This window comes from Dermacentor albipictus, chromosome 3, assembly GCF_038994185.2.
Source record: "Dermacentor albipictus isolate Rhodes 1998 colony chromosome 3, USDA_Dalb.pri_finalv2, whole genome shotgun sequence".
Classification (NCBI taxonomy): Eukaryota; Metazoa; Arthropoda; class Arachnida; order Ixodida; family Ixodidae; genus Dermacentor; species Dermacentor albipictus.
The window spans coordinates 13,990,993-14,008,889 of record NC_091823.1 but is presented as its reverse complement, the minus strand read 5'-3'; the positions used below and the strand labels follow the sequence as shown (position 1 = coordinate 14,008,889).

The following is a 17,897-nucleotide window of genomic DNA, read 5'->3' as shown; positions in this document are numbered from 1 at the left end:
CATTATCATCATATATAGTCACCGTGGTCGACGAAAGAAGATTCTCCACGTTTTAATGCGAAAACATTTTATGCCCCATTATGCGAAAATCCGTCAGCGTAGTCAGCGTGACGTCACGATCGATAGTATCAAAAATGGCCGATGTCGCAAGGAGTAAAAATACCTCAAGAATGCTCGGTTTTGCGGCTCGAGGTGGCGTTTAGGCTAGGAATCCACCAAGCCAATCGACGAGTACGTCCGGTAGTAGGAATGGAGGAAAAAGGGTTTATTTACATTATATACACGGGCTCCAGGTACGGATCGAAGCCACTCCATGTAGGTGCATATTAAGCCTCAACCAGACGTACGCGTTGGAACGCGTCCGCAAGCGCCGCGGCGCTCACTCGACGTCGCGTCGCGCCCGGCGGAGGAACAGGGCGCGCAGCCAAACGATGCACGAGTTGCCGCGCGTCGCCGCGGCGCAGTGTTGCTAGGTGCCTGTGTTCAAGGCAGCACAGCTTCGCTTAACCGTAACGTTAAGCAATGTGCTGAAGATCGCAATAAAACACAATAAGCTTTAAATTAAAAGTTATTTTCATATTTAAAAAAAAGATATTGCAGGACTCCTAGTGTTTCAGTGAACTCGGTGAAACCTGCATCGGCATAGCATCACTCGCATGCTCTGCCTCTCACGCGTGCTGCACTCTGTGTCAGGTCCAGAACTTCGGCGATGAACATTTCGTTATTAATGCACCCGTTACGGCTGCCATCATAAAATACCACCAAAACCCGCACAGAACTGCGATCACAACGCACGCAGCTTGCCCAAGCTTAATTGCCTGCACGCCACGCGAAGTATCGTTTCTAAAGTCACGTTAGTTCGCCGTGGTCACGTGAGGCTCTTCGGGCGGGTGACGTGAGCGGCAGCTTCTAGCGCGGGCGCAAAAAACCTAGCAGTGCAAAGTCTCCACGCCGCCGAGCGTCGACATGCGATGAAGCCTCCGCGCCTGACGCCGTACGCGCTGAGACGCGGTGCGGCCGCGTGCCAGCGCGTACGCCTGGTTGGGGCTTAAAACTCCTAGTTCACATCAGGACACATCAGCCTTCTCTCACCACACGAATGGCTCTGCTTTTAGGCGTAGTAGTTCTGCGGAAACCCGCAAGGTGGAGAGAAGAAATGAATAAAGGGAAAATGAGACATCCACCTGATCGTAGCAATTGCTACAAAGGAAACCCATACGGGTTCCTCGAAAGAAAAGCCTCATAGTTGAAGAAAAATTCGTCCTGGTCCGGGACTCGAACCCGGGACCACCGCCTTTCCGGGGCAGCCGCTCTACCATCTGAGCTAACCAGGCGGCTAGCAGATGGCAGGGCGAAGTCGAATTTGTCGACAACACGAAGCAAAGGCAAGAGTTAGTGAGTCCCGGACCAGGACGAATTTTTCTTCAACTATGAGGCTTTTCTTTCGAGGAACCCGTATGGGTTTCCTTTGTAGCAATTGCTACGATCAGGTGGATGTCTCATTTTCCCTTTATTCGGCTCTGCTTTTAGTACCATCGTCTTGCCCAGGCGACTATAGACTATAAGGAATCTGATGACGGTATACCCTGGCCAACCACAATCGTCGAATCGGTCGCAATATTCCGCCCTGAGGGCAAATAAATTATATCGCACCTTTCCGCCGAACTCCACTTCTGATAGTGCTAGCTATGCTACCGTATATTTAGCAAGCGCGTAGCAATCTGGGAATCCGAGGTCGAAGCCCTTCCCACGGCAGCATTCGACGCTTGCCTTTTTCATTAGTTCCGGTTGTCAGGCGCTGGCAGAGGGGCCCTTTGTGGACCCGTCAACCGTCGGTGTCAACGCTGCGTTGACTTCGGTATAGGCGCTGATGAATGGGTGGGGTTGCCTCGTGGTAATGGTCTAATTAAGGCCCTCGGTCGTGTTGAGACGTAACATCAGACTGACATCAAATACCTCAGAGAGGTTGCTGTAAACAAAGTAATTTAATGGCTTTGAAAAGAAAACTTGGTACATTTCGGTCTGCGGGGGAGTCGAGCCCAGGCATCCGGGGATGCGAGAAGAGTACGCGTCCCAGACGCTACGGCGGCTCCACGATTCTGGCCGACTGAAGGTGTTTGCCGATACGTGCGTCATTGAGAACGTGACGGTGCAGCCAATATGGAAGCTAAACATTTCGACAGAATTGCCCATCCGGTTGGGAAATTGATTAGGAATTGAGACTGACTCCAAACAAATAACTTAATTTTATTAGCCCGACGTTTCGGAGCCCATTCGGCTCCTTCTTCGGGCGGTTGTTCTTCGGGGGGTGGCGGTGTGCCGCTTTTAAAGCGTCTTTTGTTTGTTTGTGAGCAAAAGACGCTTTAAAAGCGGCACACCGCCACCCCCCGAAGAACAACCCCCTGAAGAAGGAGCCAAATGGGCTCCGAAACGCCGGGCTAATAAAATTCAGTTATTTGGTTGGAGTCAGTCTCAAGTCCTAGCCAATATGGAGGACGTGGCGCCACGTCTTGAGCGCATAAAATGAGCGCACTGCCCCCGCGCGTCACTAGCTCTTCGGATTTCATCGATGCTGTGTCTACTAAGATGGACTCACGACGCCACGTCATGAATATATAGAATGAGGCGGTCTGTGGCCAACATATACGCAAACACATTGAATCGGCAGAAAGAACTTCAATGCACGTAAAAAGCATCCATCGAAAACATTTTACCAAAGGGACCAATGTGTTTGCATTCCCACACGTAAGCAGTCTAAAGTGTCTCTGCCAGATTTTTATTCTTCCGACATACTTTATTCCAGTCGAAATTTTCTGTCGTTCGCGTATACTGCGTGTCTGCAAAAACGCTTCGTTGATCCACCGCGCACCTTCGTGGGAACGGCAGCGTGCGGGGAGGCGTGGCTGGTTCAACTAAAGCCCCTCCGTACACGTTTCCGCCGACTAGGTTTCCGCGTGGATGGAGGGGCTTCAGGATCAACCAGTTCAGCTCCAGCGCAGAAGCCGAGAGAAAGGCTTGCGACGCATCCACGTGACGTGCTTCGTCCGTTGAAACAGCTCGTTCGCGATTGTTCCCCTCCAACGGCGATTGCGTCGCCAGGAATGTATTGTTCCCTCGTTCCCGCCCTCTTTGTGAGCGTGATTGAAGCGGTGCGGTCGGTCGTAATCCTTTCTTTCTTTTTTTTTCCTTGTTTCGCAACCGAACAAAACCGAAGCTTCTTTTCTTTTTTTTTTCATGATTGCCATGCCACCAGTCCGCGCCGGCACGTGCCCAATAGCGCATTTGTTAAACTGACTTTTCCCGCTCGTTTCCCGTTTTTCGCTTGTTTGAACAGTGTCCACTTAGAAAACATGGAAAAAGCGCGCAGCCTCCTTTCATGGGCCGCTCGTGCGGGCGAAAATTTGTTACCAGAGATCGATTTCACTGCGAGTTTCACAATGTTGCCGCTGTTGCAATGGATGTCAGTACTTGTGGTCCTGGTCAGGTTGAAGGCAACTACAATGAAACAACTAGTTTTATTAAGGTTCCTCGATGGGCTTGTTGGCGCTTCATATTAAATGCCATTGACGTAGCGCATGTAAGACTGAACGAAGAGGCACAGAAACAAACACACACACACAGCGCTACCTTTCAACAATAGATTTATTTCCGAGATGAGCAGTACGTATATCACTTACTAGGTGCGTCACTGGACACGTGCTCCGAAAATGTGAGCAAATGCAAAAAAATAAACACACACACACACACACACACACACACACACACACACACACACACACACACACACACACACACACACACACACACACACACGCAAAACGGTTCGCAGTAAGCATTTATGACATGCATAAAAAGTATATTTTTGTTGTCGTTGATAATGCGATGGAAGGTTTGCTGACGGGTGCGTCAACACACATGACTAGTTTTACGTTTAATTATCTCCCCCCCCCCCTTTTTTTTTCTTTCTTTCTTATACTTCGGCCAACCGGCTGAAGTAGCAGGAAGTTGAGGATAACGATTCTGCAATAGGACCAAGGTAAAATGCACAAGCTGCTCGTCTTGGCATTCTGTTCAAGGAATTGCCCTCAATCCAAGCAAGAGCGCCAGATACCAACCGGCATCATATATATGGTACCGGCAGGGCAACTGCGCATGCGCTCTCAAAGTGGTGAAATCGGTGTACTGAAAAGCTGAGAAGCAGGTCGGCTCGAATTAAGGTGAAGCTGGCTTTGGCGTACGAAAGCAGTTTTTGATAGAACCCACTGAGCATTGCACGGGTCGCTTTTTTTTTTCTTGCAAGGGTCCGGTCCGAGCCCGAAAGTGTCACGCGCTGGCCCACCCGAGCGAGGGGCCCAGTAATTTCCAATTTGGCCCGAATACACGGCCCAGGCCCGAATCTTTCGGGCGCAGTCCGGTTCGACGACTCATTCGCCCTAGAGACTAAACGAATCTTTCGGGCGCAGTCCGGTTCGACGACTCATTCGCCCTAGAGCCTAAACGAAGCATGGTCGAGTTCTCGGTTATTATGAAGGTACTATAGCCGCACACAGATTATTTGCAAGAGGTACATTTCATGCGTGAGGCTTTCCGCTGCATGGAGTTGCTACAGAAAAAAAAAAAGTAGAAATTACGAAAAACATACATCCTCCGTTCACCATGCACATGCGTTAAAGTACTACACTTTCCAAACAGTTGAGCAGCAACATATAGCGAAAGCATACATACCTTGGCGAAGGCATAGGTGAAAACCCCCTTACACCGCTAGCCATTCCATCACCTTCCGAAATTTCAAATATTCGAAATTTAAAAGTTTGATTACAGTGAAGCAATTTCAGCCAATAAACAGTATTTAACTACATTGGTCTATTGTCTTTCAGAATACCATAATGCACAGCTGCTAGGGGTTCTTTAAGCGTGATTAAATAGCAATCGGGGACAAATGGTAACGCTTGGGGACAAATTCACACGGAACATGCAGTTTTTATTGCTTTATTCGGCTTCATTTTCATGGCGCCAGTTTTTCAGTCAACAATTTAGGCACCGGTGTTCTGTAGTGTGAGTAAATTTGAACTTTATTCGCTTTTGTTTCAACGTGTAGGGTGTTAAACCTACATGTAGTACAGCGTAGACAACCTACTTTTCCCCCATCAAGTTGGGATATGATAGTGCTAGCTAGAAAATGAAAACAAATTTGGGCAATGCAGATAAAGGTTGAGCCACTTGATGCGTCAAAATATAATTCAAAAGTAAAATGTATTGAGAGAGAGAGAGAGAGAGAGAGAGACTATTATTTGACCAGGCTTTTTTGACTTTGAGGAGGCCACGCAAAGGTGGGTGGCCTCCACAGTCCAGGTAACCATGGCTCGCTGCCACCGCCCAAGCTCTGTTCACCTACTGTAGCTGGTCGTAAAGGTCTTGCGTCACCAGCAAAGCCTCCCACTGGTCTTCCGATTCTTCCTCTGGTTCCGCTTCTTTCTGCGCGTTATCGCCTTGGTGGCAATGATGACGGTGGCACGTCTGGGTTATTCCTGCATCCCAACACCACGTGGCGCAGGGTTTTGACCGTGTCCGACGGACAGAACTTGCGGTGCCGCCCGTCCCCGGATACATGGCGTGCAGCAGTGTTCCATGCGGATACGTTCCAGCCTGGAGTCATCTCCAGGTCACCGCCTGTTCCCGACTCATCCTCTCAGCTGCGGGCGGGTAGTGACTCCTCTGCTCCCTGTAGCGCGCCAAGATCTCCGAGTTCTTCTTGCCATTGGGTATGCGTTCTGCAGCCTCTTGGTGACAGCCGTTGGTCCGTGTTCTCTGCTTGTCGGAGATGGCTGGGCGTGCATGACCTCGAGCCGCGGCGTGCGCCACCTGGTTCCCCGCGAGAGATTCGTGTCCCGGCGTACAGAGGATGTTCGCTCCTATCTCGGCGTTTTTCAAGACCTGAAGTGCTGCCTTTCCGATCCTTCCGTTCATATACCTTCTGCACGCTTCTTGCGAGTCCGTCATCACGATAACCCCGGTGTTTCTGCATGTCGATATGGCCAGGGCTATGCCCAGCTCTTCCGCTGTGCTCGCGTTCTTGGCACGTATGGACGTGGCTGTAAGTTCTTCGCCCTTCTGAGAGATTACACTTTTATGCGTTCTATGCTAACTTCCACAACCACTTCACCAACGTTGCAAGACTTCGCAGCATCTGCTTTGGCCCAACATATTTATCATATTCGCTGTCTCCGTTTCTCTAACTTTCTTTCCGACAACTCCTGGTTTTCTATTTACACTTTAAATTACCCTGTACTCAGTTGCCAACTGTCTTGACGTCGTCCTCCATTCTGTGACCATGCTTTTAGGGTACAGATACTCGTGCACTTTAGCCGCCCACTTATTTTCATCCATGTTCCCGAGTCTTTCTTGAAAACTAATTTTGCTCTGCGACCCGCCGCGGTTGCTCAGTGGCTATGGTATTAGGCTGCTGAGCACGAGGTCGCGGGATCGAATCCCGGCCGCGGCGGCCGCATTTCGATGGGGGCGAAATGCGAAAACACCCGTGTACTTAACTTTAGGTGCACGTTAAAGAACCCGAGGTGGTCGAAATTTCCGGAGTCCTCCACTACGGCATGCCTCATAATCAGAAAGTGGTTTTGGCACGTAAAACCCCATAATTTAATTTAATTTTGCTCTGCGCTTCTCCGACTTCGAAAGAGGCCCACCTCATGTCACCCTGCACTGTTATTTTTGGTTTTTCCGTGGGCTCCCAAAGCCAACCGTCATATCGATCTTTGTTTGGCTTGCTCATCAATTGTGTCGCCATATCTGGCATGTACTCGGCGAATGACGTCTGTTATCTTGGCGACCTCGGTGTGCACCTGTGCCTTTTTTCTTGCGTGTCAAGGCATGTGACAAACAAGATGCTTCACAAGAGCGGCTTCGCGAACCATGTTCGAATACTAAGTATAAATTGCTATGGCAAGTAAAAACGAGAAAGCCCTCGATGTGTAACTATGCCATAAGCCGGTCAAGACCTACCAGAGATTCATCTTTCGAGCAGGGTGGAAAAAAAAAGGGGGGGGGGGGGGGGATAAAAGAAGAGCTGTCTCTAGCGGAAATGCCACCGTTCGCTTTTAGTTCACTGACTATATTACATTAGTCCGTCGTGCTTCCGTGAATGCGTAACGTGAGTAAAGAACAAAGCAGAGCGAAAATATTCTTACTTCATTCCTAACGCAGGAGACTGCGACTTATGGCTCTTGGGTTTTCTCAGCGTGGTGCTAGCGAAGAGCGCCCGTTACCCTGGGACACACACACCCTGGGGTGTGTGTGCGTGCGTGCGCACGCGCGCGCGCGTGTGTGTGTGTGTGTGTGTGTGTGTGTGTGCGTGTGCGTGTGCGTGTGCGTGTGTGTGTGTGTGTGTGTGTGCGTGTGCGTGTGCGTGTGCGTGTGTGTGTGTGTGTGCGTGTGTGTGTGTGTGTGTGTGTGTGTAGGTTTACTAGGTTTGTAGGTTTGTGAGTAGTGGCACTGGTTAACACTCCCAGGGTTAGTTCTAGTAGTAACACATAAATACCCCAGAAAGTGGATGGGAAGACGGCGTCGCGGTAGCTCAATTGATACAGCATCGCACGCGTAATGCGAAGACGTGCGATCGTTGCCCACCTGCGACAAGTTGTTTTTTCATCCGCTTTCAATGCCATTAATTTATTATTTCTTTATTTCGTCAGTACAAGTAATTTCGCCTGTATTGTCCTTGGTGTATTTGTTTGCTGGCTTCTTATGATATGATATAACAGGCTTCTCGCTGTCGTCTGATGCCTTTCTTGCACTAGTTAATGATTTCTCAAATCTGTAATTCTGTTCTGTTCTCCACAAGTTTTGCGACCAGCTGTTAAGCTCCTGCTGCAGGTAACCGCCAGTAACTTAGGGGGGAAATGCTGCGATAAATGTAAACCTCACACTTCGTTAGTCGACGCAGATCTATAGCAGCTGACCTGCTTTCTGTACATACCACATCCCCACTCGGCGACATTGCGGCAAAGTCCATCGTGACAGTTAAGGTATCAGGTATGTGAGACAAAGCCTTGAACAATTCTCCTTCTCCGTGATACTGACGCGCCGCCACAAGGCAGAGTAAACAGAGCGGACGATCCGCCGCGCGGCCGTAAGCAAGCCCACTGGCGCCGAGATACCCTAGTGACGTGTGCGCTCGATAATGGTGGACGCACGACCGGAAGACAGGAACTGAGGTCACGTGCAACCTACGTATAGGACACGCTTAATTGGCTCACTAGGTTGATTTTCAGCGACTAAAGGAATTAGCTGCGATTAGACCATTCATTATAGGATAATAGTTTGATCTATCGTCTAGATCCACATTACATCCACCTACAGCATGCGTCGCAGCTTTTCTATAGAAAGAAGTTCAATTGGGTCATGGACAAAGAATCGCGGTATACTAGGCACGATGCAAGATCTAAGATGTTAGCTTTCAGTAGCATTCGGTTTGTTCTGCAGCAAAGACAGTATGGCTATGTGAACGTGCACTGCATATACTGTGACGCATCGACCTTTATACAGTATATATAAACGTCAGTCCTGCGAGACAAACAAGACGTTTCACGCGCCGTGCCCGCGCTTGCGGGAACCCAATCAGCATTGCTAATCCAATTTATCTCGGGAGCCTTTCGCGGTACGTTGGTGATAGCAGTCGCAGCTAGTGCTCGATAATTTATGTGCGCACACACACAGCTCGGTGACAGTCCGGGAGGTGCTTCGGATTCAACAAACGTGTTTCGCCGGCAATCCTAGACACACGCACCCAGCGCGGAACGCTTCGCACCGACGACGCCCCATCGTTGGGTCTACAGCTGTCATGTGGGTCAAGGCCCGATCCGTGGGAATGTTTGACTTTGCTACAATACAGCTGTCTTAAGCAGCGCACAAAGGTACAACTTTGTTTGTTTTATTATTCTCACCACAAACCCACTACCCTCTTAGATCACAAGTTATCCTTGTGATGAAAGTTCATTCTCTCTTAGTGAGTGCGGGGCCACAGAGGGAGGGAATGAACTTCAGTAAAACAGATGGCACACAACTCGGCGGATTATTCCGTCGGCACCTGTCTAGACCAAGTGTGCCTGGCTGAATTCATTACGCACATTCGAGCATGCTGCCAGCGAGTCCCCGCGGCAAGCACTACATACTCGCCAAGTCAACTTACATGAGTCAAGCGTTAATTTTCCTTCATCGTTATTCGCTGTTTTTCTTATCTTTTCCGTACATTGCCTTACGCGCTATCTCTGTGAGCGAAACGTGCGTGGGTGTGTGCGCGCACCACTAACGAAAGGTCAGCGTTCTGCTCCGTCTCTTTTAACGCGATACCGTTAAGGTCCCCGTGTCGCAGAAAATCCGGTGTCGGCGTTCGCGTCCCGTGAGCGAAAGTTGTCGCATATATTTAGGCATATATGTATATGCCAGCCTTGCTATATGTAGTATGCTATATGACACATATGCGGCTTATATTGCCACACCATTCTATAACTAAAGAACCTTGTCTTACATTTTTGACAAAGTTATTCCTCGGAATTTTCAGAATAACAGCCCACAAACAAATGTCATGAAACAAAACACCGACAGCGTATTCCTTCTATGTTAAATCTTCTCAAACTACTATATTAAAAGTGCGAAACAATAACAGAGACCTGAAAATGATGCGATTTTTTTTTTCGGCGCGGCTGTGCACCACCTCCGGAATCGGCTCATGCAAGAAGCCGCGTTTGTACCACAAAGCTCGTCTTCGTGCATATATAACGTTCGCCGCCGCTAGCGTTTCCCGGAAAACATTACGGTTACATAAGCTGCAGTTGCCGTGAAGCGTGAGAAGCAGTCAAGAAGTTTTGAATGCCATCGGGTTCCACTCTTAAAGGCGAAGCTTAAGCGTCCTCCCAATTTGTGCTGTTGACCTTCCAGGCAACGATCCCGCAGTGGCACGAGCGGCGAGTATACCGGCACGAGTCGGAGCGCACACGCCGCGAGTAAACACCGCACACGTTGGCGAACGCGCAGGCACGCGTATGCAACCGCGAGGGGGGCGGTGGTGGCAGGTGTTCCCGAACGTGTTGTCGCGGGCATGCCTAACGGCGAATTCGGCAAATCGCAACAGGGAGCCCATTCATTCAATCATCACACCAGAAGGGCGCCCCTGCGCGCACCGGTGCGATTTGCCGAATTCGCCATAAGAGTGGACGGCAATGTTTGCACGGATTGTCCGTAATGACCGCGTAGTAAGCACAGGCAGGAAAACAGAACAAAGATGGCACGTGGCGGGAATTCTCTCACCCATCGGCGTTTAATGCGGGATGCCCCCGAGAAGCACAAGTTCACTGGATGACTCGGTCGCGCCCTTCATATTTGCTTTTTGTTTAATATGCAGAATCACAGCTTGACGCTTAAAGTCTATCAGAGATGTTGCAGGGATCCTCCTGGCGTCCATAAAAGGATGGAGTGAGGATGTCGATGGTGCGGCAGAACCTTTTTTTGGCAGTGAAGCTTAAGCTATATGTATGGGAGCAAAACGCCCAAAAGTGTATACGAGCGCTCCCGGTAAGAATGGATAGAATCGTCGCAATAGAGCGGGCCAGATCTCGTCCCAGATTTATGTTCCGTACCCACTCGTATGTGAAAACAGCCATGGACAATTAAGTTCATTATGCCAATACCCAATTCCCTTTTATTTTCTTGTTACGCAGCAACGGAAATGTTAAACCGTGCACTCTTTCAGGATGTTCTTGGTTTTATGTTCCCAGGTTGCATTCTTCATGCCAAACTTCAAGTAGGCTCCGACCGAAAATTCGGATTCGGCTTTAGTTTGGTTTCGGCAACATCTCGCGATTGGAACTTCTCCAAAATATCTTCCATGCACATCTCTTGACAATGTTCGTGCATACGGAAACACGTTTTTTTTTTCTCTCTCTCTCCTGCTCAAATAACGCACCACGCACGCATAGCACGCACGCACAGTGTCCGAGCTCAAGGTAACGGGTTCTATTACCGGCTGCGATGTCCGCATTCTAAATGGGCAGTACGCAAAAACTCTCGTGTACCGCGCTGGGGGGCCAAAATACAGAGCCCTCCGCTAGGGCGTCTCTGATAGCCATTCTGTGTCCTTCGGCCATGGATTAAGCATCCGCTTCTTTTTGTAACGCCACATTGGCCTTGAACGTACGTAAGCAAATAAATTTGCAACATCAATCAATCACGCGTACGCACGGGTTCATTTACCGCGGGTAGTTGGGCGCTCGATCCGGGCGCCAAAAAATCCACGCGACCGCTGCACGCAACACTCCCGGCAAGGCAACAGTCCCGTCTCAACATTCATCAATTCCCGTGAAAAGTGCAGTTTACTTCGTTTTCTACTCTCTCGCCAAATATGCGGCCTACGGGGAGCGTTTTTGTAGCACATATGACTAAGTATATAGCTCTGAATTCTTTGTCGTCGATGCAACACCTCACAACACGTCAACATGGGACCGTGCTCCTCCGGTGGTGAGCGGCCCCATGCAAGTGAAGACTTGCAGAGGGTGCAGCAGCACTCAGACAAGGGCGGCTAAAGGAGAGAGAGAGAGAGAGAGCGGGGCTAGCCAAAACCCTCTAGAGGAGGTGTTGGGCTATAGCCGTATTTCCCTCAGGGAAAGCCGTGATTCCTTTGAATCGAGCTTCTCGACGCACAGGAAGGATGGAGGGGAGGTTCTTCGAAAAAGCAGCGCGCCTCTCGCACGAACAACGCGAGGGGAGTCACGCACGTGTTAAAGAGAAAGCCTGCAGCAGAAACAAGAAAGAAGGAAGGGGGGCGGGGTGGCGAGGAACGGGGGCGCGTCAGTTTACGAGACGGCTAGCGACGAGAGAAGGCCAGCCCGAAGGTTCCAAATCCTGGCTGTGAGGTGCGTATGAGGAGGACAGCATGAAAGGACATAAAAGATGTGGCGGAACATGCGGTATGTGCAACCAGAAGGAGACACGTAACTCAGGCTGTTGGTTCTAGACGTTGGTTTCCTTTGTGCTTTTTTTTATTTATGTTTCTTTTTTTCTCCCCGTCAAGGTGCTACAAACTGAGAAGAGCAAGCAAGATTTCCGTCGTGGTTCCCAACTATGTGCAGATTGAAGAAAAGAAGCGGGGTTCGCAAATTTGCGGACTGACCTTGCATAAGTTACAAGGAGCTCGTGGTACAGCACCGCTCGCGGTATCGCGTTCAGTACAAACGATGCTCACTTCGGGTTAATCCCAGCTTGCGTGCGCAATAAACTAGCTCTTCTCCGGTCCCCTCCTTTCAGTCCAGGCAGCAAGCCAAACCCACTTCCCTGTCTGGATTTGATCACAAAATCTTCCTCTTTCGGAAGTGCTTTTATGTCTCTGTAATAAATAACCCCACATCACGCGCTTGCTCTTCTATGGTAAAGCAATCCTATCTGTCGTAGCTACGGCGCAAGAAAGGTAATGCGTGTGTAACAAAAGCAGAAGTAATGGATGACGAGAGCCGGGACGAATGCTCTTACCACCATCACCTCGCAATTTATGTGCGAAGTTAACCGGCTGCGCGACGACCGAGCCTGCCTAACAGGCATCTCTCCTAATACGACGCTCACCTACGCGCGAAGGTAACAGTAGAACATTGGGTAACCAAATGGCCGCGGTTAAAGTAATGCAATAGTTTATGTCTCTGTGCATAACTAATAGGCGCTATGACACTTCATCCCAAAGGGTAAGCCTGAAATGACAACTACTGCAATGCATCGGACGGCAAAGATCTGAAACGACAAGTCCCGTGAACGCGTGCCAAAGAACGAAGCAAAAGTGAACCTTCAATATTTGCACTAAAGAAGACAGTGCTTCTTTTTTAAGTGCGGCACTGTTCTTCGTCTAAGAGCTCAAAACGCATGATAATGCAAAAATCGTCTTGTACAGCATCCACTCATTTTGATGACTTTTTTTTCCTTAAAGAAATGTTAGGAGAGGATTCTCTACCTTGACTCTATTTTTGCAGAAATTGAACAAAACAAGAAAACGCATCAAGGTTATCACAAAAAACGATATGGCAATTCAGCGAACCGCTCACAGTATACTTATCGGTATAGATAAAGCAGACAAAATTGATATACACCTTTCTGAGGTTGCACGAGCGCGCACGCACGCACGCCGCATGCGGGCGGGGCGATTGCCGGAAACTCTGCCGGCAATAGCTGTAAACTACTCCATCATGTGTTGCTCGCGTTATCGTGTCATTTTGTGTCAGTGTTTTGAAAGTGAATCACTTATCAGGTTGAGACGATCTAACGGATACAGTTCAAATAATTGTCATATCTTGTCCCGGTACATCATTAGGGATTTGTAAACATTGTGCTTCCGTTCTTTTAAACTTACTGCTTTGTTCCAACTCTGCCCCCGCCCCTCCCTCCTTTTTTTTTTAAGTACTTAGCTTATATTCAGCTTAACATGTTTCATCCAGATCTGTATAGCGGTTGTCTAATTGCGTTTTACATGCACTTCTCGGTAAATCGAAAACGGCTTTGAGTTGAAGATTAATGTGCAACATTTCGGATATCGTGACCGAGTTGTAAGACGACTATACCGGTGGAAATGAGTAGCGATAATCTAGTCCTCTTGTACACCACCTGCAGTATTTCGTTGGCTTCCGCAAAACCTGGGTCACGTGAAAAGGAACCCAGCGGTTTACATTCAACAGCACAGTCGGAAGGTGCGTGCACTTCAAGTAAGTCGATGCTAATAATTATAATAGTTAGTGGAAGCAACAATGAACACAACAAAAGCCATTTAACTTCCGGCGTTTCATGCCACGTCTGTAAAAGAAGAAAGAGCGTTCGTCTTATCCCGACTGTAGATACGTTCAAAACAATAAAAAATGCGCAGAACGCTCTACCGTATACGCTTCGAGCATGCTGCCAGAACGATATTCGGCAGCAGCATCACGTTGGTCCTGCTGAAGGGCCGAGTGCGATCGGTAACGGCATGCTCTCGCGTCACTGACTGCGTTCGTAAGGCTTATTACAGACCGCTCGCGTGCACGCTCTAATTGTCTGACACATGGTAATTAGACGAACAACGGTCAGCTAAGACTCTTGGAGTTTCGCATGCTTTCCTTACCGATTCATTGGCTTCCTAGGTAGTCGGCGAAGGTATCGATGAATAACGTGACACGCTGCCGAGGAAACGTGTTCAAGGTATAGATCCCCTGCAGCCACTCGTCGACCAAGTTGCTCTGATCGAGGGTCATTACAGTGACGGGATTATTACTACTATAATGAGTGCCGTTGCGTTTTACAAACGCGATCGAGCACCAGCTTGCGCTAGTTACGATTGTGGATTTTGCCCCGGAGATGCATCAAGGCTGACGGCAAGAATTGGGGCACGACGAACAGGCAAGAACGGGACAGAGTGAGCTCGCACTGCCTTGCAGCACGAGCGACACGCTTACGTCTCGCTGACAAACGGCCCGCCGCCAGTCTCCGATTGCGAGCCGACGGCCCCGAGGCGCAGTACTGAACCAATTACCGTTACGAAAAAGACTCGGCGCCACAAGCGGTACAACGTGCAGCGGCCCGCCGACGTCTAATTAAACGACATAATGTCGAATAGAATGCCACGCATTCTGTCGCTCCTTGTTCGGCGTACACGGGAGAACGGTCACGCTCCAAACTCGATAACATACCGCTCGCCGCTCTCTCTTTCAGCGTGTGCCTGCATGCCTCCATTCTTTCTACGTCTGATGCAGAACCCAGACGATGTACACTTTCATCACTCCAACATAAGCAACGCTGCAGCTCGCGTTATTCACTGACACGAAGCAACCAAGCAAGACAAAGGGTAACGAAAAAGTGTTTACCCGGGACCGTCCGGACGCCAGTAGCGCACGAACAGCTTCTCGGTCGAAGCTTGCGCGTTGGATTCTTTCACGTAGTTCGGCATCGTTCAAGTTGCTTGTTAGGTCCACTTGACAACGACAGAACGTATGACTTGAAAACAGCCCTTCCTCCCCTCTTCTTCTGCCTCTTGGAGTATTCCTGGAAGCTGCCTTAACGGTACATCAGCACCGCGAGCAACTCCGAACTCGCGCGCGACCGTGCTGCTTCTAAATTCGGAAGAACGTCAGGGTGCACGAGCAAGCACTCAACGTCGGCGGCACGTTCTTCGGCGGTCGGAGCCAGGGATGCAGGATCCAGTCACCGAACAGGAGCAGCAGGATGCCGGACGCAGGACATGGCTTCGGACGATCGGGTTCCGGCGCCAACGGTCGGCTATCGAAGCTAGGGGCTGATGTACGGGGCGGCGTGGCATCGGGATGCGTCGGCGACGGCGTGCCTCGGCGGAGGATCCGGCGATGCGAGTGACATGACAGCAGCACTTCGGAGCGATGCCGGTGACATGAAGGAGCGAGCGGTCGAGCGGTGTGCAAGATGTATCCGTTAGATTGAGACCGCCGCTCTCGCTCTCTCTATGCACGAGGCGATATGGCTAGATGGCCTCGCTGTTACCGCATGAGAAAAAAAGAAACCAACCCGGGCCACCCCGACGGCGGCATGCGGAGCGCCGTTTCTGCAGCCGTGGCAGCTTGCACGAGCGAACAGCCAGCTCCACCTCGCTTCCCTCTCCGCAACGTCCTTCTCCTTATTTCGGCCCTTCCTCGTGCGCTCTTCTTTCTTTCCCCCCTCTCTCTCTTCCGATTTTGCCTTCAGTTATTCCTAGTTGAATTCGTCTATTTATTTACTCCCATCCTGCCGCCGCGAAAGCGCGCCCGCAGGGCTTCCACCAGCGGCGGACGCCCCCGTGTTGCACAAAAAAAAGACGCGGTCTTCCTGGGCGAGGGAAGCTGTCGCGAGAGAGAAATGGCTTCCAACCTCTCTTGCTTCGTTCGTTGGCTGTTCGCAGGCCACTCCACCCTGCCGGAGGGGTCGGCGGGGCCCACTGTATAAACAGGAGAACCCCGAAGGGCGGACGTCGCCGTTGGGGGAGGAAGCGAATCTGGGCGGGGACGCAACAGAAGTTCCCTCCAGCAGCAGCGGGTTTTCAAGAACCTCGGTGGCGGCAGTAAACCATCGTCTCTGCTTTCTCCCCCCTGACCCTGCCTCAGAGATCAGTCGAGTGCAGCAGTGGAGAAAAGCCGGAGGAACCTCGCTTGCAGGATGGCGCATTCAGCCGAGCAGGCGTCTCCTAGGGCGTGAGCCCTCCACTATTCTTGATAACCCCCTCCTTGTATCTGTTGTTAAATTCCTCGGTTCCAACTCTGACGAGGCAGACCAGGAAGTCGGGGCTCCAAAAAGACGTGGCCTGGGGGGCGTGCCTCCCGCTAATGTTTCTGATTTGTGCAGTTAAGCGCGAGTTGCCAGATGTATTTGTGGAGGTACAGGTTGTGAAGCGCATGATCAGCTGAGGATGTGGATCCCTGCTCCCAGGAATTAGTAGGCAGAAAGATGAACACTGAGCGGTGTCAGTGTGTTCTGGCACTCCATGCCGCCATCACGTACCAGAAGCACTCTGCCTAGGCCTGGCACAAGCGTAGAACTTGGTGCGTAGCCTATTTTCATTTAATACTCCAACCCTGTCTGCTCTGTTGTATTTATGAAGGTAAATAAATAAATAAAAAATAATAAAGTTTAGCATTGGATGCCATGTGTCGTCTGACCTAATGCCACGGTAGATATGATGCCATACTCGTGATTATACGAATATAGTGTGGCTCTGGCAGTGTATCTCGTTGCTTCATCATAATGGCTACAGACACGAAGATGATACACGCTAGTATCCGTGGCACTTTCTCGCTACAACAATCCTCATTTTCAAAACTTGAAGAGAAATTTGTCGAGAAAATGTCACGTACAAAAAAAGAAAGAAGCAATGCGACAGGCGCTTCCTTCGTTCTTGTCCGTCTTGTAATGCGCTGTTACTTAAAATGAAGCTATACATCAGCACGCCCAAATGTCGGAGCCCATGTGCTCTACAGCATGACTGCAGACGAGCTTTGCTCAACGCGTTGACAGTTGTAGGGGTTGGAGGACGGACTTCGCGGATGAAAATCCAAAACTTGGGAGTATTTATTCTACATTCTATACAGGGAGGTGAGCGACAATTAACAGTCGTACAGATATTACGGGCCGGCAGCAACTCGGACGCTGCGGCCCGCGGCAAGAAGTTCGAGAGAGGTGAATCCGGGAATCAGGGCATGTCCCAGAATCCTCAGGTCTCTCTGGAAGGCTTCTTATAAACCCTCCGAGCACTGCAAGTCACGTCATCTTTGACCAATGGGAGAGTCCACTCCGATGACGCCACTCTCAGCCAATGGTAGGCGCCCGTGTCGTGGGGTCACACCTGGCGGCTTGCTGCGGACTTGCCTCGCAGACTGGCAATGCACCTCGAACAATGAGAAGGGGAGGGCTGCACCTGCTTCATTGTCGGATGCCCACCTGCTAATCCCGGCGGCGCACGAACTTGTTGGCATGTAAACTTGTTGCCTTAAACTTGTCTGCTCGGCCGCTTCTCTGGAATGCGCTTTCCGGCTTCTGCATTCCTCAATTAGCTGTGCTGCAATCCGATGTGGTCTGGGGGACTCGAAGTAATCGCAGGAACCAGCTCCATATCTAACAGCTCGTCCTCGCCCCGGTTGTTCTGAATGGCCGGTGAAATCAATTCGCTGGCCATGAGGAACGCTGATAGAAGCTGCAGGGTACTGGGGTCGAGCCACGTTTGACGAACTTCGGGATCCTGGACCCTGGAGAACATACGTCAAACAAACCAAACAACACAGCGCTGCACCACGCGTAAGCGCAGGCTCTTCACCCCTGACTCGCCAGGCTATTACTGAGTCAAAATCAACCCTGATCTTTTAGTTCCCCCAATTTTGACCAAA

At 50.2% G+C, this 17,897-nt stretch overlaps 1 protein-coding gene across 2 annotated transcripts in view; it reads right to left on the bottom strand.

Moving 5' to 3' along the window:
* Positions 1 to 17,897, bottom strand: part of OtopLa (Otopetrin-like a) — a 52,287-nt gene that overhangs the window by 20,101 nt on the left and 14,289 nt on the right. The window contains exon 1 of one of the 2 annotated variants that reach the window (XM_070535119.1): positions 14,880 to 15,557. The exons of the other annotated variant lie outside the window; for it this stretch is intronic. Coding sequence (XP_070391220.1) covers positions 14,880 to 14,962 — 83 coding nt within the window. The 5' untranslated portion in view covers positions 14,963 to 15,557. Of the gene's footprint in view, positions 1 to 14,879; positions 15,558 to 17,897 lie in introns of those variants that run through there. 2 annotated transcript variants of the gene reach the window in all.